A 22,639-nucleotide genomic window follows, 5' to 3' on the forward strand; every position below is an offset into this window, starting at 1 on the left:
GGGAACTCGAATTGGGGTTTGAGCGAATGGAGACTTGAAAGCGAACATCGGACGTCTAGAGTCTAGCTTCGAACTTGGCTTTGAGACCCCGATTCGCTTCGCTTTGCTTTGCGTTCCTATTTTGGACGAAGCCCAAGCCGGCATTATTGCCTTTTTTGGATCGTCTCGTGCATATTTTATTTTATTCTGATTTATTCCATATTTATCGTTTTTCGTCTGATTATCTCATTTTTCTTTTTTTTCTTCCTCTCGCCTCGCCTCGCTCCGATTTATCTCACGTTTTCGGCCGACTGACGTGATGTGATTTGGCAGAACCTTGCCCATGTGGTCAACCCCAAGACTGAACTGCCGATGTTTCTCATCAAGCCGGTACAGAAGATTTGCAAGTATCACTTGCAGCTACTCGTGAGTTGACTTTTTTATGGTTATGTTGAGGGGAGACCGTGCCTATTCGGTCTATTTGTACCTGCCTATCTGGTCCGAGTGATGGCCGGATGGTCTTGCATCAAATGATGGCCACACTCTGCTTGGACAGCGATGGCGATAGCGATGGGTTTGTTTGTAAATTGTCGCGAAGCGACGGCGACACGCCTTGTTTGCACCTACCGCTTACATCAGGCGCGCGACGTACGGTGTCGGGAGGACCTGGAGGAGCGTGATTGGGTTGTTGTTTTCCTCGCTGGAAGATTGTCGGACCTAGAGGGTTGGATGGCGCGTCCCTGAGGTCTGGGCAAGCGGGGGAAGGGACGAAATCAGTTTGGACGCGTGCTTCCATTTTGGTGCACCTGTATGCGGACCTTGGCGCTCTATGACGCACTGATGGGAGCGGGCGATTTCTCTGCCCTCCTTTGCGTGCTCGGTTCGAGTGGGTTGGATTCGGTCGTGGGTAGCTGAATCGGGATTTGGAGAGCGTGGTCAATTAATGAGTGCATCGCAACGAGGCAGGTGGCGGCGCTTCTGGGCTCATCAGTTGGTTGATCCACGAGGCACCGCGTCCGTACGCTGCTCTTCATTTCGCACGGATTGGGAATGGCTCGGTCACGTCTAACTTTTTGTCGAGCAAACAACTGACAAATTTTCCCCTCCCTACATGACAGGACTTGATCAAGCGCGCGAGCAAAGAGACGTATCCCCTATGACGAGCTCCAACGGATACCAGGTCGCCAAGCGAATTGGACCAGGCCAACGAGACGATACGAAAAGTCGATAACCGGAACACGGTCAAGGCGCTCGAGGCCCGCGTGGACGACTGGAAAGGCCACCAGCTGCACAATTTCGGCGAGCTCCTGCTCGAGGATATTTTTATCGTGACCAAGGCCGAGGTCGATCGCGAGTACCACGTCTTTTTGTTTGAAAAGATCATCTTGTGCTGTAAAGAGGTTGTCGCCATGGACCCGCGCAAGGCCGGGACGATCGGCAAGGTCAGCAAGAGCGGGTCGCTCTTGAAGAAGCAGCAGTCGTTGGGGCCTGGTGGGATGCCTTCCCCCGCGTTGGGAGCTGGAGCCAAGAGGAAGACGCCGTTGTTGCTCAAGGGGAGAATTTTCTTGAATAATGTCACCAAGACTGTCGCTGGCAAGCCCAGTAAGTTTTATTACTCGTTTCTTAATTTCTTCTTGTTAAGTGGTTCGCAGGCCATGCTTTGCAAGTTTGGTGGCGCGGAGACGACGACCTCGAGTTTTTCACGCTACGATGCCGATCCGAGGAGCAATTGACCAAGTGGGAGACGAATATAAATCAATTAATTAAAGAGAATGCGAATCGACGAGCGAGCGACCGTGCCGCACGGCAACAACATGATCGGGCCTTGTCGACCAGTTCGGCACTGAGCTATGCCGCCACCCTCCCCCCTACTCTTCCAACCAACCCCTCCCCCCCTATCCTGGTCCCCGAACGCCAAGGCTCCATGGCCATCCGTTTGTAGCGCAAGAGGATGACGGAGACTATCCCGCGTCTGGACGGGCGACCCCATTGGAAGCTCGCCGGTCCCAGCCGCCTGAGCGGGAACGCGAGCGCGGAGAATACGAGCGACCACGTGCGCGGACCGAGGGAGCAGATGGCGCGACGATGATGCAGTACCGACAACACCCGCCCCATGCCTCCCCCAACCGGTGGATTGCCTTCGATCCCTCGGGGCGCACCTTTGCCTCCGCGCGGTGGATCCGAGGCGAGCTTTGGACCCGGTCGGGAGCCCAGCTTTAGTTCGAGTCGGCCCGTGCAGAATTTACGGAGCAAGTTTAGCTCCACCCGGTTGCGCTCGGCGTATGATAGCCAGAACGCGAGTACGGAGAGTATGCCCAAGGTCCACGAGGGCGGACATCCAGGGGAAGATCATGACGGCCATGTGTCGCGCGAGTCGGCAACTACCCCTACCCCGCGCAACGGGTCCGCGCCTCCTCACTTGCGGATGCGGAGCGCGAGCCAGCCGAGCGCATATGTAGCTGCACCACCCCAACAACCTCCTCCACCCGTACCGCGATGGAATGGCAATGGCTCGGCGAGCTCGCTGGGCACTTCGCCAGAGGAAAAACGGGGAAGTGGGTCGAGCGAGAGTACGAATTTGAGCTCCGAGTACTCGCCCACCAACACCCAGAGTCCGATTACGCCGTTTGGAGACGGTGCGGGTATAGCGCGGCGATTACTTGGGTCGGGCGAGTCGGTACGCGTCAAGGTGCATTACAAGACGGATTTGTTCCAGATTATCGTCCCCCGGGATACGGTTTTCAATGATTTGGTAACCAAGGTGGCCCACAAGGTACGGTTGTGCGGCGAAGCCGGGGAGCGAGATGCACCGTTGCGAGTTAAATACCGGGACGAGGACGGGGACATGATTTCGCTCGGATCCGACGACGACGTGCAAATGGCATTTGACGGAACGAGGACGGCCAGCGGAGGTGTTGAGCTTTGGGTCTCATAGGCGTCTGTTCTCACTTTTTTCTTCACGTCTCTCAATATGCCCTGTCCCGCTTCGCACGACGATTCCCGACCTTGCAACATTTCCTAAAACCTCTATTTGATTACCCATCTACACTCTTACACCCTGCTGGACTATTTGGCCTTTTACCCCCGCCTGTATCGACTGCTGTAACGATCACCCCACCCCTACCCATGCATGATCCACCTTATTCCGCTATCTTGAATCATACTGAACAAAACCTTGCCCCGGGTTTTTCTTGTGCCGTGTTACTAGTTCTTGTTCCTTGTGCATATTGTCAATTTCTAGTATTTCATTCACTTTTTGGTATCTTGAGATGAGCCCAGGGGCATGTTTGTTTCTTGATCCAATTACCTATTCCTTCCTTTTTTTCCTTTTCATTATGCTATGCCCTTTTCTCGCTTTCGCTCTCCTTATGATGTTTGCCGGCCTTGCACAGTTTTATTTTCACTTTTTTTTATATCTATTCTTGAATCGGGGTTTATAGCATGGGTTTCCCCTTTTTTGTCCGTGATTTTTTCTTCTGTAGTCTGCTGATAGAGATACAAAGCAAAAGACGGTTTCGTTCTCCTTCATTGTGTATCGTGTGAGCTATTCACGTTAGTTGAGGGTGCACGAGGTCCCGGTTATTACGACAATGGTCGCTAGAATTCGGGGTACAATGCAAACAATGGGTTCCACGTCGAATGTCGATCTTACGTCAGAAAATGCTGGATATGCGAGGTAACAGGTGTAATTTACCTTTTTGGGTGGGTTGGGGCATATGCTGATTTCACAAGTATGTCTTCTAGGGCTTGGATGCTGGACAAATCATATGTGTGCAATTATGCTGCGCGTTGAACTAGGCTTGATTTGATTGTGCTTCTCGTGGTCGGCACGGCAGACGGAAGGTCTCGGTGACGAATTGAGGGTTGTATCGAGCTTCTAATTAATAGGTTGATTTCTTCTCTGACGGCTATGTATAACCATGATAGCCGTAAATATCGATTCAGCTCTCGGCAGCGTTGTCGTGTTGAGGAAGTCCGTTTGGGCTGTTCTATGCCGATGGCCATGTGGATGTATGCGCTCCAACTGTTCAGAGGCATTTGGCTCTCGTATCTTTTGGAATCATGTAGAACTCGCTGATAATCCCCATGTCAACTCTGTGGATCACGGCTCAACTGGGCTTTCAGATGCATCCAAATACACTCGGGCAAGTCGATAAGTCTTCAATCCCACATTGCGTAGCTTTCGTGATTTGAAAACGGATTTATCAGCTGTTTAAGTCGCAGTTTTAACGGCATTCTGTTTGAGATACGAAATCCGTACGCGAGGGCTTCTTTTAGCCAACCCAAACGGATTCCCTTGGGCAGATCCCGTTACGTACTCAAGGGCTCAGAGGGGTAAAATGATTCGAGAATACGCAGCCATTAGACCAATGGTACCATGATAAAATTTAGTATGAGCAAAGCTTTATATTCTCGCAATTTACCTGGAGACAGAAGGTGGTACGACTGATTAATTATGATACTCCGGTTTCTTGTCCTTCTTTGCCTAAGGCTGCTGTGTATGGGTTTGAATATACTCCAAAGACCATTATTATGTGTTAGGTAGCGGCTGCCCTGCACCGCCACCGAAAGAACGAACGGACATTGGGAAGGGGACTGGATGGATTCGTAGAGTGCATATGCATGTTTATACCTCACGCCCTAAAGGCTGGAATCAATGTATACAGTTCTCTACTCCCAATTCGAGTGGCTATTGGACTGCTAGCGTCTTCAGCTTAAGGTCCGACCACCCTGTCGCTCATCTGACACACATTATACCATCAGCTTGCACGGATTTCAGTACATTTTTGGATTTTGTTGTCAACCACGCTAGAAAATTTCCCTATAAAGAACGGGTCAAAACGCTATCTATTCCGTCAGATAATATTACCAAAAGTGGTTTGATCAAGGCACGAGAGTTTATAACTAAGGCTCAAAGCAAGGTGATGAAAGTGCTAAATCCAAATTTAATACGAAGGAAATGGCCCATTTCAGTGCCAATGTGAAAATAACGGCTTTTCGTAACGTAGATTCAACTGAGCTAGATGCGCGATGAGTGTTTAGAGATGGTAGGTGAACTCTGAAAAAGGCAAAGACAGATTGAAACCACACGCGTACGCATAGTATGCCATTCCAAGGCCATGATTATGGACGACATCCAGTCACCCTCGTCAGTGTCTCATGTAATGCCTCTGCATGTTGTGGTTCGCCTATCATTATGAACACAGGATAACTTTGGTTTGTTACCAATGGAGAGAATATGTGCTGGATCAACGGAATAACCGGAATGACCGGAACCGGCAAGACTAGGATAGCGACCACTTTGTGCTCTGCCCTCGACAAAAACTGTGAACTTGGTGCTGGCTTCTTCTGTATCAGGTCAATACCCGAATGTCTTAATGTTAAACTCATTCTACCCACAATCGCACACACTGTACAAGGTTATAATGCTGAAAATCGGTGCGTGTGTTTAAGTGAGAATTGAGCTGAAATCAAGATCAATACATACTGATTTTAGGTATCAATTCTTCCATAGTCTGATTCATGCTGAGGGAGGCATACTAACATTGTAATTTTCAGGCCATATCCTACTGAAAAAAGGAATCTTTTACTGATGTACTGACTTTCAGGATCTTATCACACCACAGTGATATCAACTCGCCCATTTCTCTCGCCCGTTCCGAGGTTCATTACTTCGGGTGCTATAGCAAGATCCCGATATCCGTACAAAGCTTCCACTAGTACAGTTCCAGCGCATGATCCTTGAGCCACTTCAGCGCGTTGAACAAATAGCCATTGAACCCATTGACGGACATACTGGTGCGTTCATGGCTGTCGCGATTTCGCGAGACAGTGCCCAAGTCTGCTCTGGATCCGACGACGAGACCGTCTGCATCTGGGATATAGGCAGCGGAAAGCGAATTACAGGTTCACTAAAAGGGAGTAGTGGTAAGTTCCGGTCGGTTGCCTACTCCCCCGATGGCCGGTGGCTTGTTTCCGGGTCGCTGTACGAGAGTTGTCTGTGTTTGGAGTACCAGTGACTGGAAGATAAAGGGTAGACCACTTGGTCACCACGGAGAGAAAGTACTTTCTATTAGATTTTCGCCTTGTAGCACTATTTTAGCGGCCACATCTGACTCATATATATCTCTGAGATTCTTCCACAGATCAGGTTATCGTTGGGCGACTAAGCGGCCATACAAGCCTCATAAAATCACTTTCATTTATGCCCGACGGAAAATAGATAGTATTGGGCTCCTGGAACCGCACTATATGGGTCTGAGATACCAAACACGGAAGGCTGGTGACAGGCCCTTTCAAAAGAAGCACATCATCAGTAGGTGCAATTAATGTTTCCTGTGATGGCAAGTCGCTTGTTTTGGCTCTCGAGGACGGAACAATGCGCATCTGGGACACAGATAACTGGCAGACCCTCTCGCTTCAGGAACACTCGCGTTGTCAGGTCGTTCACGTTCTCGCCCGATAGCTCTCGCTTTGTCTCTGGCTCTCTAGATGAAAACATGCGGATATGGGAGGTACCAGGTGCAACCATCAAGCAAGCGAAAGGCGGTGACTCGACAGGCTACGGTCGCTGGGTTACACCAGTATCGTTTTCGCACTGCGGCTCGTATATCGTATCCAAATCCCACGACATGACAGTTCACACGTGGAATATTCAAGCCGGACAGCCAACATATACTGCACTCATGGAACAAAAAGAGCAGATACTCTCAGTTGGGTTCTCCCCTGACAGCAGTCACATCTACCCAGTATCAAGAGATAGAATGGTTTATGTATGGCAACGGCAAAGCAGGAAGCTGGAGTATACAATTGGTCCGATAGACACAGATGGCGACTACAATCCGTGGTACAAACAGTTCTGACCAGCCGTATTTATGCTTGAGGACAAACGCGTGGTCTGCGGCTCGAAATCGGGCCGAACATACGTATGGGACAACGACAAGAAGACTCACAAGTTGACCGGCCACGACAAAGCAGTATACTCGACCGCAGTCTCGCCCGACTGTCAGACCTTTGCGTCTGGTGACAACGGCTGGCGGTTAATGATGTGGGATGCTAGTACTGGGAAACAACAATATAGCGTGATAAGATCTTGAACATCATTATATCAGTAAAAGGCATCTTTTTTCAGTACAATTTGGCCTGAAAACTACAACATCAGTATGCTTTCCTCAGTACAAATTAGACCAAGGGAGAATTGATATTTAAAGTTAGCATATATTGTCCTTGATTTCAGTTCAATTCCTACTTAAATACACATTCTTATTTTCAGTATTTTAACCTTGCACAGTGCAATTGTACAATATATGCGGTGCACATGCATGCTAGTTGCATCCGTTCCATAGCGTGCTCCCCTGATGGGGACCTCCTTGCTTCTGGTTCCACTGACAAGACTATGCTGGGATATGATGTATATATATGTATTCAATACTAAACTAAATGCTTATACAAGAAGTAAAGACAATAAAAACGTTGGTAGTGAGAGGTAAGGATAGAGGACTCGTACGTGAGCCTTTATATACCCTAAGATACCTACTGAGTGATACGGTAAAGTGCTGCATATGGCTGCGCATTGAATGACTCGTACTTACTAACTCAATTACTGTGCATGGAAAATACTAAACAGTTCCAGTATTTACAAGACATTTCAACAGACTATATGTCTGTGGAGCACATATGTAGGGTGTGCCGTCGACGGTCCGCTTCTAGGCCACAACGACGCTGCTTCATCTGTTTCATTCTCCTTCCGGGGGAACGGCTCGTCTCTGGGTCCTTGGATAGGGGTGTACGTATATGGGATGTGGCCAGTAGGTCACCAATTGCCACCTTCAGGGGGCATGTAGATCAATCCCTTGCGGTCAAGTTCTCCCTCGACGGAAACCAGGTTGTTTCGGGGTCCGCAGATCATACAATACGTGTGTGGCACGACTCACATTGAACAGATGACCGTGCATTAATCTCGTATCCTCTCGATTGCTTACACCGACCTTTCAGCGTGATTCATACATGTATATATCCCAATGATCCTGATATATGCAATGTCAATGATCTTCAACAGAATTGTGGCTTTTACTGGGAGATCGACGACGACGGATGGGTTCGTGACAGCCAAAACCGACCACTCATTTGGATTCTGCCTGACCTGCGGGGCGTCCTACTGACACCTCAGAATACCGTACTCATGGCCCATCAACCGCCTATCAATCTTGATTTTACGAACACCGGGATTGTTAACGGATGGGAAACGTGCTATGAGCCACTGTAAGTAATATTCTGACTCGAGACCGTATGTGTGACATACATCTCATCAGGTATCCGTCCTGAATTGACTGACTAAACAACGCCTTGAAGATCCTACCATGTACTTTGCATGTAAATAAATTGGCTCACGCCAGTTTGTCCAACAATGGTATTGCCGACATAACAGTATTATGAGACAGAGCACATCCTACCAAGATAGTTACAGATACTGTCTTTCATCAACAAAAAAGGTCAGAAACGAGCCCGACGGCATTGAATATTGTAACAAGTGCCAAGTGGGCTTGGTTTGGGGCGCTTTCTCACTTGTTCTGCGTTTCATTGTAATTATTTCGCACCAGATATTCAATAGCTGTGGCGAAGAGCTCAGAGGCAGTGGCAGGATTGTCCGAAGAACCGGAAAGTGCCGGTGGCTAACTTTGAATATGGTCCAAATTAGTCCAAAGCAAACCACATCCTTCTCAATAACCGTACAAATCGCCCACTATGCTTGAATTATAGCTACAGAATGACAGACAATAAATCCGACGAGAGCCCTCATGGAGAATAAAGTAACAAAAAAAATGCATAGGCTTAAACGAGTGTCGTCGAGGAGTCTTGATCACCCACGACCCCAGCGACGTTTTTTCTTCTTGGCTCCTTCCTCGGGGTTCAAATCTCCTTCTTCGACCGGTCGTTGGCACGTCGGGCATCTACCAGACACATCAACCAGCCACGGATCGAGGCACTCTTTCTGTATCCACCAAATCATCATTTAGTTGGCTCTTTTCGGTCACAGCTAAAGCTGTACTACTCACGTGAAACACGTGTCCGCACGCCAGTAACCGCAACGGTTCAGCCGCACTTTCTCCGTCCTCCCCAACCCTTCTCGGAGGTTCAAAGTCCGTCAGACAAATAGCACAAGCCGCCCGGTTCGCTTCGAGCTTCACAAAAGGATACTCGTTCTTTTCCCACTCGGCGGCTTCCACATCGTCTGGTTGATTCTTGCTCTGATCCGTGTTGGACTTTTTCGGTTTCTTTTTGAGAAAGAAAAATCGACGTTTGGGAGCGGTGGGTGTGGGCACGGAGGTGGCTGGAGGGTATACATGCGCGGGCTCGGGCGCTGTTGGCTCTGTGGCTCTGTGGCTGTGGCGGTAGGGATGTACATGACGAGAGGTATGCGGTCTACCATTGTGCGTGGCATTTTAGGTATGTCAGGATTGATAGACCCATTCGGCCTCCGGGTCGAATTGGGTTACGGCCCATGCATACCAAAATTATGTTGATAGTAACCTGTGCACATGGAATCGAATCAGTTTATGCCACGAGTTTACGATAAGAAACAAGCACTCACGTAAACTAACGGACCAATCACAAATACTACTAATGCTACCAAAAGCATCTCGGCGACAACCAAATATCCAAGGCACAGGAGAGCAAAAGTAAGCCACCAAATATAAGGAGAAGTGTATCGACATGAGGCGATTGACCCATATAGGAGTATATTGGCGGTAACAAACCAGACCAATCCATAAAGGACTTGGAAGGATGAACATCTAGAGAGGGGTAAGTATCGAAAGAAAAGCGCTACAGCTTGTACTTACCGTGAATACCAACGCTCCTCATGTTCTCGCCTTTCTCTGATCCTCCTCATTCCTTGTACGATTTCGATAGACCGAGGGGAACCACTCATCGTTGCGTCCTAAATTAGAATAACGTTGGCCCGATCACATTGATATAGAAGTCATTAGGACGCACGATCATATCTAAATCTTCCTCTCTACCAGCGCCCATAGTCCAATGATGAGGGAGAGAGCGAGAAGCTATCGGTCCGTTGGGAGATGTTGGGCCTACGTCGTGTTAGAATATGCGCCGAATGAACGGGAGAGAAACAACAACCTGTTGGAGAATTTGGCGCTGATCTCATTCTCCCCGAGTTTAAATTATTTCTCCTTACACGTCGAACTTCACGGCTGAGTCTCGCACGTTCCACAGCAAGTAATTGATCCGTACTACAAAATAAGATTTATTAGACATGTAGACATTCGACCAAACTGAGGCTATGCAGTTTTTGTAGGAAATAGGAATATGTTCTAAAAGAGGCGAATCAAGAATCATCACACACCTCGGCCTAACTGCCCTAACGTACTCCCACCATGCCATGCCCAACCCTAAAAACGCCTTGACAGCCCAAACAATATTCCAAGCGCCTAATGGGCGATCACACGCCTGCCACTGGCTCATCCCAAACCCTCCATCGACCAATGGCCGCCCATCGGGGGGAACACTATCAGGTCGGGAAGAAAGCCCGAGCAAGACTGCTATGACAATGAGCTCGGAGGTGCCAAAACCCAAGCGCCAGGCCAGCGATGCTTTAGGAGTGGCAAGACCAAGCGCACGCCTGATTCGGGTGCTTATGGGTGGTCGTGCTGGCTGACGGGGCTGACGGGGAGGCGGCAATGGTATATCTGAAGAGGTGATGATGCGTTGCTCGAACGACGTTGGTGTGACTGTCGTGCAGGTGCTTCATTTGACAATGAGCGAATTGCGTCTACAATCACTGGGTCCAAAGCTATTCGCCCAGGCGTTGGAGTTGTTGTGGTCGCTTCAGTGGGGCCAGCATTGGTGTTGGGATTTGTTTGTTGTGAAACTAAATTTGACCCATTTTCTCCACTGACGGGTTCATGCTCTGAGGCTGTAGGTGTAGGTAGGCGTATATTCTCCGGTGCATGCGTCGACATGACGAGGTGCGATCGCAGGGGCCGTCGTCGCCCGGTTCGAAGAAGTCCTAGTTTAGTTTAGCGCTCAAAGGACGCCGAGGGCAGAATCCAAACGGCGTTGGTTGAAAGAGAGGATCCAATTTATCTAATATAAAATGATACAGAATATGGAAGATTAATCGATGTTGGACGGCAGCATTCCGCCGGGGTCGTGGTAGAGTGTGAGCCGTGGGTGACGTTTTGGCCGACCATGTCGTATCTCATATCGTGATCAGCTGAGTAATTGGTCGAGACTAAGTAAGGGCCGCTTCCCAGTGGCTTTAATTTGACCTCTTTGAAAAATGTAAAGTGTATAATCCGTCCCTTCCGATTATTCGCGTCATCGGTTTATCGTGCCAAGTTACCACGGGCTTTCCATGACGAACTCAACACAATTCGTGACAGACCGAAGCCGTTATGTTATGTCATCTATGCCGTTGTCCTGGGTGGGGCCGGCCAATGCCCCCTAAAATAAGAGATCTTTAACGTAGTTGATACTGTACTTAGAAATAGGGTGATTTATCCCACAGGTTCCTAACGAAGAAATATAGAGAGGAAGGTGACCTAGATGTGTAATTAGGTAGACGCAGATTGCATCGCCTTTTCTCCCGTAAACGTGCGATTACCAGGAATCTATACGATCTATAGCTAATGGATTCGTATCATTTCACAGTTCTCAATTGTTGACCATCGTCCCTGGCACTCGCTGTGACTGAGTGAGGGAGAAGAATCAAAATTCCCACAAATTGGATTTCTAGCAAGTGCATTAATTTCTCAACAAAATCATCTATTTCTCAAAAGGACCAGTTAACTCCAGAGCGCTCCGGATATCTCCAGGGTCTTCTGGAGCGGCCCGGAGCTAAACCGCCTGATTGGAGAAAATGGGGATGCACTTTAGTTGGTCATCATAAATTGGCGCGAACTAGAGTCTCCCGTAAACTATACTAACCTGAATCGTCTGGATTATCCTAGCGTACACTAGCTTTTGAGCAACCTGTGGTGGGGTAACTACAAAAAGCTGGAACCCATCTTTATCATTGGGATGCTTTATTATCGGGATGAATATAATCTGCGGTGCAGCTTGATTCGTGATAAATAATATAATAGGCGCCAGTCAGATCACATGAATCTTCCTTTGCGAAGCGCCGTCATGTGTTGCATATATCTTTTGGCCTGATATACATACACCCGGTCTGGTAGTTAAGGGGGGCGAAAAAAGATGCGATTCAAGAGAAAGGAACCTGTTCAAATGTATGCCAACAAAAAGGTTAAACCATACACAATCAATAATATTGGCCTTACGCGATTCGGCGCTCACTTTGACTTTTTCCAAGTAGAGCAACCACCATACTCGGATACGAGCTAACACCCCTGGATGTTCAATGACCATAAAACAAATGGACTCACAACTTTGCAATTTTGCTTAGTACTGCCTATAGCTAAGATAACCAGAAGCCGGTGCCACTTTGCATTGTTACCTTTAAGTCAACCCTTAGTAGTTTCTCATTCGTGTCCTCGTACTTTTTACTTGGTATGGGCGCTGTGATAGTGTTAACATCAAACATAACCATGCTTGTATCGCCGACAAGGGTATGCGTAAATGAAGACTGCAGCTACAGAAAGACTAAACCCGTAAATATAGCAAATAGTTCAGGCTGTAGGACAAGCCAAGAGCATACCCTTGCATAACTTACATTTGTCTTCAGAGTATGAAGCGCTAGCATGTAGCCGGAGATTATCCGGGTATAGTACAATATATGTGACCAGATTTCCGCAGGGAATAGACTTTCTGATGAAACGTACCAAAAACGGTCTACGTGAACGTCCGAAAATTTTTGACCTGGACAATTACGTAGACTGTTTTCGGTACGGTTCTAACCAATTGTTTGAGGAAGCCGCAGAAATCCCGAAGATACAAATAGACTTCCGGTAAGTTTCCGACCAGTACTACAAGGCTGTTTCTTAGGTAATTTCCGTATTTTTAATTGACACGTGTGATTTCGGACATAAAGATGGAGTCCGTTCACGAGTTTCGCAAAATTGAGTAGCATCACAGTCAAAGCTAAGGTATAGTGTATATTTTCGACTCTGTTTCATATCGTCTCATGGTACCCGTAGATTGTTTTACGTTTATGTACATACAAGATAGTTCACTACATCGTAGTCAAGGCTGGTATTGTTCTAAATTCAGCTTCGACACACCTGCGCTCCCGAGAAAGACTGAGCATACACGCATGTATACCGTAGGGTGCAAGATATGAGTCGGAGGGTAACACATTATTGGGGCCCTCTGAGGCATTAAAAATACTTGAGCACACTCAATAATCGAACACAACCTAGCTCTGGCATTGATATCGTCCACGCTATATCTACTAAACTTTGATTTCAATAAGTTATGGATACATGGATAACAAAAATGGCTCACAAGATGGCCTACACTAACTATACTCCCGTCTTCGGAAGCCAGATGCTATTATTACTTTCCATCTATCCTCATCTGGCTTAATTCCGAGCAGCTCCTCCTTCCCGGACTTGCCTTTCCTGTTAGGTACAGGCACTTCGGTGCTATCAATGTCGAACATAACCATACGTGTATCACCCGTGAGTAGGTGTTTTGATGATAATTCAAGATATAAGAATATCGTGCCCGCGAGTGTGGCAAGTAAGTGGAGGACGAGCCACGCGTAGACTCGAGTGGAGCTAACGCTCGCTTGAAGTGTTGGAAGTGCTGGGGCGTAACTTGAATTTAGTGGCGGAAGGTCACTTGAAATGGAATCAGTCCATGAGTTCCAAACACTCGAGTAACAGCGGGTGAGCAACGCCTTGATGTAAGTTTCGAGGTCACTGGTTGGATCCGGAAGTGACTCTCGTAGCGGCGCGATGGCAGGCAGGTACTTGTACATATCTTGTAATACCATATATATGAAGGGTATTTCAAGCACGGCGCCATTGACTGGCGGCCCTGCCTCTAGCCACTCCATTGCCGTGTCATTTTGAACCGTGGAGAATGCGCTGACGCGACAATTTCGACACAGCCCAACGCCTGCCTCAAAAGATATTTTGGCGTAGGCGAAGCAGCCATACAACTCGTAAATAACATCGCCAACCTTTGTCTGATTTAGAGCGTATCCAAAGGTAGGTATGGTGGTGTTTTGGGCTATAAAAGTACAGTTGCTGCAGCGAATGGATGGGGAGCTTCTGATGTGGTCCATCTGGACGTTGATAAGCAGTGACCAGGTTTGTGTTATGTTGGCACTACCATCAGGTCTGAGGTTAGCCATTAATGCGGCTCCCCGAGGTTCTGACATCACATCATGGAAGTTAGGGTAAATATCCGAACGGTTTACCATCTCGTTGTATGTTTGGTTCAAGTAATTGTCAGGTCCTGAGAGCCATTCGATTTTCTTGACTATGAAATACGGTAGAAAGATGCTATCGACCGTGCTATTGACGTCCAGACGGGCGACAGAGCTTGTAACACGTTTAAAAACATATTCTTCAACCTTCTGGCCCCAAGGCAAGTTCAAATTCTTCACTAAGAAACTCCGGAAGTTGGCGCTATAGGCATAGCTGGCATGAAAGTCGTACGAGTCCCAACCAACTTGCTTAATGGTATCCGATAACAGTCCCGTATATGCGATAGTGTAACTCGACAAAGACCCTGAAGGCTTTAGAGTAGAGCTATTGGGGACCCAGGATATGGCACCTGTGAGTAGCGGTGACGCTGGGTACGGTGCCAATGTAAATAAGAGAACCATCCCAATCAAGAAATTCTGGGAATGCCTCAAGTAGGCCTTCGGGGGGGAATCCCATAACTGATTATCCATGATATATCGTGTCGGTATACCCCGTTACGTTCCGCAAGGAAGAACATGACGCGCAGACATAGCGGTCCAGTCCAGGCAGCACCAATCCACCGAAGTATCATCAACGCGCCTGATAGCATCGTCACAACATCCGATTGCAGTATATTATACCGACCCAGAGTGCTAGAGTCCTCGCTCCCGTCAGCAAGCTTGATTCGTGGCTGCCGCTCCAGGTACAGTTGAGTTCTGTTGAGACCGTATAAGAGGGTCATTGCTATCCCAAGATCCAAGGAAGTGTATAACTAAGGGCAAGGCCATAAATAGCCTGTCCTTAATTCCTCGGCCACGCCCGGGGGACAGACCTTCAGTAACGCCGGTCTCTTTAGCAGCATTAGGGTCGTGAGGGAGCAAGGGGACCGAGTTATAAGCCAGATCGAGCTCCTTTGACTCGGTGCCATCGACTGGCCATCGAAGGGGCTCGGTGGAGAATTCTTTCGACTCCATCTGGTAGGGTTATTACAACATAAGCTAGAGAAAGACTGAGAGGTGTGGTATGATCACCTGCGGATGAGTAATATATGTGTAAGAAGAAAACAATCCTTGTCTGACTGAGGCCGTGCGATGACGCGAGACAATAGTGACGAAAAAGTGAATAAATCAAGACCGGCTTTAGATAGAAGGGGGGGGTCGCACTGGGCTCCTATTATATGGGGTTGATAGCGCATGTACCAACATGATTGTTTGTATCAAACCGATCTGTTTGCTACATCGGGTATAGCTAAAAAGCGGTGCAACAGATGAGGGAGCGAACCCCGTTATACAGTAGAGCACAGTTGCAACTGACCCTACTCCTCTAATTTGATTAGCGCCTTCGGGTTTCCCAACTTCCCCGCCAGATATCGAGACAAAAAGTGACCTGACACATAAAAAAAGCATTCCAGACCTAGGCCTAGGAGCATCTCCTAGAATATTTTCACGCCTATAGCAGCTGTATGGTCCCATAATATTGAACTTCAAACGCGCCGCGAAGCCCGGGACTGGATGACCCATTCCATCAATGCTTTAATATACCACCCTTCTGATGAAATTGATACGATAGTGAACGCCAAGTAAATCATGCACCGCGTGAATCAGGGTAATACCGGTACCACACGTGCATATTCGCTTTACCTATGGTGGGCAGAGTGGCAAGAGCCGCCCAACAAATTTGCCAGAAACTAATACCTATGTGTATGCGCGGCGACTCATGGGGAAAAAATTATATGACGACTTACCTGTACTGTTCCACCATACTGCCGTACCACGATTACTGAGTAATTTTCTTGCGCAGCGTTTCAACAAGTTGTTGTATCCTAGTCTCGCCCTCTAATTTTCCGGGAATGCAAATCTAATCATAAGAAGACATGATCCCAATCGTGTCGGGGTTCTGAATCGGAGTATGCAGCCTAAATCATCCCCAGTTACAGCACGTGTCACTCACGAGGAACCCCGCAAGCCACAACCCATGGCCAATGAGCTTCAGCCCGATGTTTTGCATCAGCACGCGTACGATGCCATGCTCGTCAGCCTCCGCCCTTGCAATCGGACGAGGCAAGAGACCATGCGTAGTTTCGTAAAAGGCTTCTCGATGAGTCGGTTTAAATGACAATCCCCCTGAGCCAAAAATTCAAAACAGCAATATTTCCCTGCTTATAGCAGTCGGACGCCTACCCGCAGCTCACCACAAGTTCGCAACTGACCCGCGACCCATATACCACCCACATCATGGAGGAATTACTAACAGATGTCCCGACGTTATTCTGGGTCCAAGCAATCTACGACTACACGCCCCATGACGATAACGGAATAGCGTTCGTGCGGGGCGATTTGATAGAAGTTCTTAATACCTTACCGAGTGGATGGTGGGATGGACTTATACGGGGCGAAAGGGGATGGTTTCCGAGTAACCATGTGGTCATAGTTGATTATCGGGAAGTAATACTGGTTCCGCTTCGATTCAGAGGACAAGGAGACTCTGATAGCGAAGGAGAAACGGACTCTGATGGCGAATAGCTGTGGGTAGTTTGTACTTAGTATCCGATTATTGGTTTGTACCTGAGCTGGTGGTTCAAGGTATAGATATGACCTATGACGTTATTCGAAGGAAGACGCTCTGTACTTATGGTTACCCGATTCGCCTAGTAAAGATTGATATCTTATCACATGTATTCTCTTTTAGGTTAGTGATCACCCTTCTTCAATGAGACGTGCTTTGGTTCCGATTCTGTCGATCACTGGTCTACAAAGCATAAGCGACTCATCCAAATGATACTGGTGTAAACAATACTTCAAGTCAATCCACTGCTATCATGTCACCGAGAAAAATCTTGCCAGTATGACTCGCACAAACCAATCATAGGGCATTGGTTTGTAATTGATCACACGGCAGCCTGGACCAGATCAACCAATACTGAATTAGGGTAACAGAAACTTATGGTAATATTACTAGTCTGGGTCCTAATAAACAAAAATGTCTCTAAGTATAACAAAGCATGGAAATCGTAAGCATAGCCATATTCATATGACATAAGACGCGCAGCAATTCTAGCTGTGTAATCACAGTCTAGAGATATTTTAAGTGAAGCTATGATTTGTTGAGGAAGTCTTTGACAGTTTCGTAGGTGAAGAAGGAAGTGGCTATGCTTGGTGCGACTTTGACTACAGGAATAGGTTAGATGAAAGGAGTCGAGTACCCTAGTCGGAAAACGTACGTAGATTAGGCCACAGTCCCCTGTACAATCCCTGCATACCCTCCACTCTGACAATCGTCTGAAGAGCATCGATCGCACCATTGTATTTGTACCCCAACACGCCGGATTGCATGCCCACGACCTAAATACGAAATTTGCTGAGTATCTGACCGCTCGGGGATAGACACGCCAACAAACCTGCATCTTCTCTCCTCAAAACATCAAATGGATACGTGAGAGTCTGAGAGATGGATCCAGCCAGAGCACCGCACATCAATTTTCTCGGAGCCGAATAGTCTACCGTTGGATCGGGGGTCATAATTTGACGTAGACGTTCGTAGGCTGCAAAGTTGATACCAACGTATGGGGCGACTCCAACGGCCGTTGGGATCAAACCACTAAAGTATGGAATTAGTATTATTCGACGGGGTGCAAAGTTGAACGCACCGATAAAGCCCACGAATGCCGCCCTCTTCTCGCATGACTTTGAGTGTCATCCCCCACATGGAAGGCACAGGTTGTCTCCGAGCAGGAGGATGTCCAGGTACGGGGGACGGATGTTGTAATAGGGTAGACATCGTTCGACGTCCTTGTGCACCAATCACTTGTGCACTTGCAGTTGGCATTGGTGCGGGAGCAGGAGCAGGAGGTGGGGTAGGGGCAGCGGCGGGAGTTGGAATGCGAATAGAAGCGGATGCAATAGACAGACGGGATCGTACGAGGTCGAGCGGATAGGTAGTCGTGACTGATGTTATCCCGGCCAAAGCACCTGCTAGCAGTCTGGTTGGGGTATCGAGTGGTTGCGTACCGTCCGAGGTAAATAGCTGTTGGTAGAATTGGCGGGGTAATTGTCGGAATGATCTATGTTTAGCAAGCGGGCAAGGGAGGGTTGGGCCATGAATTTACCTTCTTGAGCTTCTCATACGTCGTAAACTGTACGGCAGAATAGGGGACGATGCGCAAACAGTTTATGCCGTTACCAGCCATCATCCCTCTCCATCCCTCCTCGCGCCACATCTTCGCCAGAGACGGCCATACACCCACGTATGCGCTATTTGGGCCTGTGGGCTGGACTTGCCTATGATACAAACATTAAAAGCAAGAAATAATTGGTTAAACTACAACTTACAATATAATCTTCAACCTCTCTAAAGGCGAGACAACAGTTCGGGAAGCAGCACCCGCTATGCCGCCTGCCACAAAGTAGGACGCAGTCTGAGGCGACAAGAACGGTATACGGCCACGTTTTTCCGAGGACATGGTGGTGGTTATCCTCAAGTTCCTCACTTATTCGCCCCCAACCAAAGTTATTTCCGCGCCACTACAGTAGGGGTGTTGATTGACAGACGAATGACACGAGGTCGAGGCACCAGGAGAAAAAAAACGAGACGTGACTAGGCTGGACTGGATTGAAAGGGATAACTTATCCAGATCCGAAATCCAACTCGTGGCTGTGCTTCTTCGGATCAGGGCGGTGCTGACCAGCCGAGTTCACGCGTTTCACCGGTTGCTGAGCGCCTGCTTGACGCCCTCACGAGCTCGTTTATAGGCCGTTTGGTATTGAAGAGCAATACGTGGCTTGGTTGCTTTGCTCTCTCCCGACCATACCTCGGAATTTATGATTTTTGAACATGTTCGAGGGGCGGCCACTTACGTTCTTCGGCGCCCTTCTTTTGCCTCATCGGACAATTTGGTGATATCACAGGGTCGAGCTACGATAGGGTTAATTGACAAAGTGACGTTATCCTGGCTCCCACCCGCGTTAAATCGGCCCGCGCACGCCATGAGGCTCGGGAGTATAATGTGACAATTGCGGTCTGCGCTAATCACTGGGGCTGGGCAATGGGGTGGTACGAGGGTATTGGTATGCCCATGTCGCCTCAAGCTATAAGCACGCGTTGTGTACATGTATGCGCATATATGGGTCGCACGACGGGTAACGAGGCTCAACTGAGATTGTATTTCAGAAAATCTTTCAGAGGTCTAGATTTCATTTAGTCGGTCCGTTCTAATGTGCTTTGAAAATGGGCCTTTTCATGTGTTCGCATTGATCGTGAGTTGTTCTGTCAATACAGAACTCACTGTGTGTTCGTTATACGGCCGTACATTGAATCACTAACGTCTGTGACGGTAACAGCTTGGGTGGTTGGACCAGTGTTAATTTTACCAATTAAGTTCATTTTTCCGAAGTACGTTTCAATAAAGAGATCTTGTAAGGACGATGGGTGGGATATGCAAACGAGAATCTAACTGAAGCTTGGAGACGAATTTTCGGGGGGGAACTTCTAAAACTTATGCCAGCGCTTTGTAGAGTACAAGTGTCATGTTTTACAGGCACGAGCTCACACATTCCTCATGAGTTTCTACTGGGCCATTCGAGGTGTTTTCTTCGGAGGTGAACCCTAGAACGCGCTTAAGATGAATTGTTGTGGGTTTAATCGGCACTTATTTTCCAGTGAGTCGGCCTTGTTCGATTAGGTTTCTGGGATCAACGTTTTCAGCCATTTCGTCCTCCAATAATAAGAGTAATGGATTGTCTCTTGGCCGACTTGGGTCGTTTATATGATTTTTTTTAAATATCTAAATAAGAGAGAGGTAAAAACCGTTCAGGTGACGGCACATCAACCAGGGTAGTATTAATAACCTACCAGTCAATTCCTCTACCCAGCAGGAGGTCCCGTCTAAGCTCGCAGTACGTAATTCAGATAGAATGCTGTTATGCGGTTCGCCTTAAAACCTGTTACAGAAAACACGATTTTCGTTGTAGCGAGTGTAACTTGGGAATAAATAGACATAAAATATCAATAAGATAGCATATCAGTAGCATAGCATCTCAGCTATATAACAAGTGTGCATATGTTGTATTCAGACAATAAACGATGGAGATGTGAGCAAAGTATTATGAGCTTATTCACATATAAATATCACTCCCACTCGACTTCTGTGCTGTATTCTGATACATAGGTATCCTTGTTTCATTTTGCAGCTTCGATGAAATGACAGATCTTGTCTCGCTGTACTCCTTGCGAAGCTACTTGGATGATTAGGTTGATCAGGATCTAGCAGTACGATTATATATTAGTTTGACCACCCAGGAACAGAGGATAGAGCGGGACCCAAGAGAGAAGTCATGGGTGGGGGTCGGTGGCTGTGGTAGAACAGAGGGTATATAGTGTACAGAGTACTGTGTAATGCATGAGATAATCAGCAGGAGAATCAACCACCGGGCCTGGGACTAGTATGTATGAACTTTTCTTAAACTTTGATTCTACGTCTTTTTACTGCTTTATGCGTGAATTAGCTTTTACAGGGTCTTTATATACCCTTTCGCGAAAACGTACAGGCATAAATCAAGAGGAACAACAAAGATTCATCGAGTATCTGAAAAGTGGTTAACCAAATCAAGCTTTTGTGCTATATCAGTTCGATATATATTAACAAAATTGCAATGGCTACATGTAGAGTTCGCGAGTTACTCGGAGGTACCTCTGGTACTCTGGACGCTCTTAGAGGCTCGCGAAATCTACGGACTGATTAGTCATCACGCGCCTTGCTGGGTTTGGACTAATAGCTACCACACTAAGCTTGTAGGATAGCATGAAACGCGGCTCATCGAGGGTCTGTGAAGCTCTGAGAATGTAGGGAAAACTGAAGCCCTTGCGAACTTCCACGATTTTGGTATTTGATTGAGCATTCAAATTCTTGGGAGTCTGGCGCTTAGCTTGTTTTGATCGACGGGACCGAAGCGCGGGGTGTCATGTCGTCAGGCCTACATGTTGGCTTCACGGACGACGACCACCGTCCCACAACTTCGTCTCATTCCACAGTCATCACTGCAGTAATCTAGTACTAGCTATCGCTATCTCGTTATGTCCGAGCCTCATCTCAGCCATCAATTACCGTTCATCATCCGGATTCCTTCCACCCTTCACTATCTCGAGAACGATTTGACATTGATAAATTCATGGGGAAATGGCATGTTGTCTTCTCTACGTTACCTCTGTGGAAGGTTGGTCCTCTCCCTACTGCCCCGGGCTGCAAGTAATATTGATTCAGTAGCACAGAGCCGATCAGATGTAACGATCACATATTCTCCGTTACTCGTCTCCCCATCGTCAACCACCATCAAGTTTGATGACGTTGTTGAATATCGATCACGTAGCTCTCCAGGTAGTCCAAAAAGTCGAGTTGTCGGCGTGGACACGCTGGTTGCGACTCCTCATGACGCACCTGAGGGGTATGTAAGCGCGGTATCATACCACTGGAGGGGCAAAGGCTGGTATGCTCTGTATCTTATACGATAGCTCCCATTCTTATATCCATCTACTAGGCTAATGATTGCTACGTCCAAATGGCAGGTCCTTGGATACGACCCCGACCAAGGTTGGGCGGTAACCTACTTCTCAAAAACGTTATTCACTCCTGCTGGGTTGGACATATACGCGAGAGATCCCACAAGTATTAGTAAAGAGGTCGTAGATGAGATCAAGGAGGCGACGAAGAAGCTGGGCGGGGAGGTTGGAACTCTGGCAGAAGGCTTCTTTGAGGTTCCTGTCACAGAATGATTGTATTTGTTGGGCGTCTTTTCTATTATTAGCGTAGCTTTGGTGTGTAATATTGATCTACATATATATATTTATATATTTATACATAGGGTGAGATTCGCATCTCAATCTTTGGATACTTGCGTTATGATCGTAGTGATTTACAGGTGTGCTCTTGTATGTACGAGGGCCTTTCTTGGCCAATGGGGCGATAAGGGCAAGTTTAGCCTCATTGTAGAGTCACGAGCACATGATTTTATTCGGAGGATGAGGCATAGTACACTGAACCCTATTCCGGATGGCACAAAGTCAACACTTGGAACCACTCCCTGTATTTCTGGTTGAGACTTACTGTACGAAATTTGTGGCAATGGATAGGACAAGAGATCTGGATCACTTTCCCAGATGGGTTAGGGGCTTGGCTCTATCGTCGCTGGTATCGAAGCACACCCGATATCTTCACTTCTTGGTCTAGCGCCCCTTAGCTTCGTTTGTACATTTTCTTGAATTATGTAGATGCAATCACATATTATTTCAACGTAACAGGTGCAAATTATAGTACTAATTCTCACTAACTAGATGGT

General features: G+C 47.5%; 8 protein-coding genes across 8 annotated transcripts; 5 read left to right on the forward strand and 3 right to left on the reverse strand.

Annotated features, from left to right (window-relative positions):
* Positions 1-470: 470 nt before the first annotated feature.
* On the reverse strand, positions 471-775 carry RhiXN_10597 (uncharacterized protein; the record flags this gene model as incomplete). The annotated part of the gene is made up of 2 exons (XM_043330413.1): positions 471-602; positions 632-775. The coding sequence occupies 2 exons, from the start codon at positions 773-775 to the stop codon at positions 471-473; spliced, it is 276 nt and encodes a 91-aa protein (XP_043184510.1).
* Positions 776-1,090: 315 nt separating this feature from the next.
* RhiXN_10598 (Rho guanine nucleotide exchange factor scd1) lies at positions 1,091-1,921 on the forward strand (the record flags this gene model as incomplete). The annotated part of the gene is made up of 3 exons (XM_043330414.1): positions 1,091-1,126; positions 1,182-1,581; positions 1,632-1,921. The coding sequence occupies 3 exons, from the start codon at positions 1,091-1,093 to the stop codon at positions 1,919-1,921; spliced, it is 726 nt and encodes a 241-aa protein (XP_043184511.1).
* Positions 1,922-2,092: 171 nt separating this feature from the next.
* Positions 2,093-2,914, forward strand: RhiXN_10599 (neutrophil cytosol factor 2; the record flags this gene model as incomplete). The annotated part of the gene is made up of 1 exon (XM_043330415.1): positions 2,093-2,914. One exon carries the CDS (start codon positions 2,093-2,095, stop codon positions 2,912-2,914), a length of 822 nt encoding a protein of 273 aa, XP_043184512.1.
* Positions 2,915-6,320: 3,406 nt separating this feature from the next.
* On the forward strand, positions 6,321-7,076 carry RhiXN_10600 (WD-40 repeat-containing protein; the record flags this gene model as incomplete). The annotated part of the gene is made up of 2 exons (XM_043330416.1): positions 6,321-6,792; positions 6,847-7,076. The coding sequence occupies 2 exons, from the start codon at positions 6,321-6,323 to the stop codon at positions 7,074-7,076; spliced, it is 702 nt and encodes a 233-aa protein (XP_043184513.1).
* A 1,763-nt stretch (positions 7,077-8,839) lies between these two features.
* RhiXN_10601 (uncharacterized protein) lies at positions 8,840-15,286 on the reverse strand (the record flags this gene model as incomplete). Its single annotated transcript, XM_043330417.1, has 12 exons — positions 8,840-8,971; positions 9,036-9,363; positions 9,407-9,510; positions 9,572-9,773; positions 9,822-9,919; positions 9,976-10,067; positions 10,117-10,229; positions 10,367-10,741; positions 10,896-11,005; positions 13,457-14,770; positions 14,824-15,056; positions 15,145-15,286. 12 exons carry the CDS (start codon positions 15,284-15,286, stop codon positions 8,840-8,842), a joined length of 3,243 nt encoding a protein of 1,080 aa, XP_043184514.1.
* Positions 15,287-16,286: 1,000 nt separating this feature from the next.
* RhiXN_10602 (SH3 domain-containing protein) lies at positions 16,287-16,834 on the forward strand (the record flags this gene model as incomplete). Its single annotated transcript, XM_043330418.1, has 2 exons — positions 16,287-16,343; positions 16,478-16,834. The coding sequence occupies 2 exons, from the start codon at positions 16,287-16,289 to the stop codon at positions 16,832-16,834; spliced, it is 414 nt and encodes a 137-aa protein (XP_043184515.1).
* A 571-nt stretch (positions 16,835-17,405) lies between these two features.
* RhiXN_10603 (mitochondrial carrier protein) lies at positions 17,406-18,771 on the reverse strand (the record flags this gene model as incomplete). Its single annotated transcript, XM_043330419.1, has 7 exons — positions 17,406-17,479; positions 17,533-17,653; positions 17,813-17,909; positions 17,959-18,291; positions 18,320-18,372; positions 18,418-18,589; positions 18,641-18,771. The coding sequence occupies 7 exons, from the start codon at positions 18,769-18,771 to the stop codon at positions 17,406-17,408; spliced, it is 981 nt and encodes a 326-aa protein (XP_043184516.1).
* A 2,497-nt stretch (positions 18,772-21,268) lies between these two features.
* Positions 21,269-22,076, forward strand: RhiXN_10604 (uncharacterized protein; the record flags this gene model as incomplete). Its single annotated transcript, XM_043330420.1, has 4 exons — positions 21,269-21,349; positions 21,401-21,520; positions 21,576-21,748; positions 21,842-22,076. 4 exons carry the CDS (start codon positions 21,269-21,271, stop codon positions 22,074-22,076), a joined length of 609 nt encoding a protein of 202 aa, XP_043184517.1.
* Between the last annotated feature and the right edge of the window lie 563 nt (positions 22,077-22,639).

The sequence above is a fragment of the Rhizoctonia solani genome, chromosome 11, assembly GCF_016906535.1.
Source record: "Rhizoctonia solani chromosome 11, complete sequence".
Taxonomy (NCBI): Eukaryota; Fungi; Basidiomycota; class Agaricomycetes; order Cantharellales; family Ceratobasidiaceae; genus Rhizoctonia; species Rhizoctonia solani.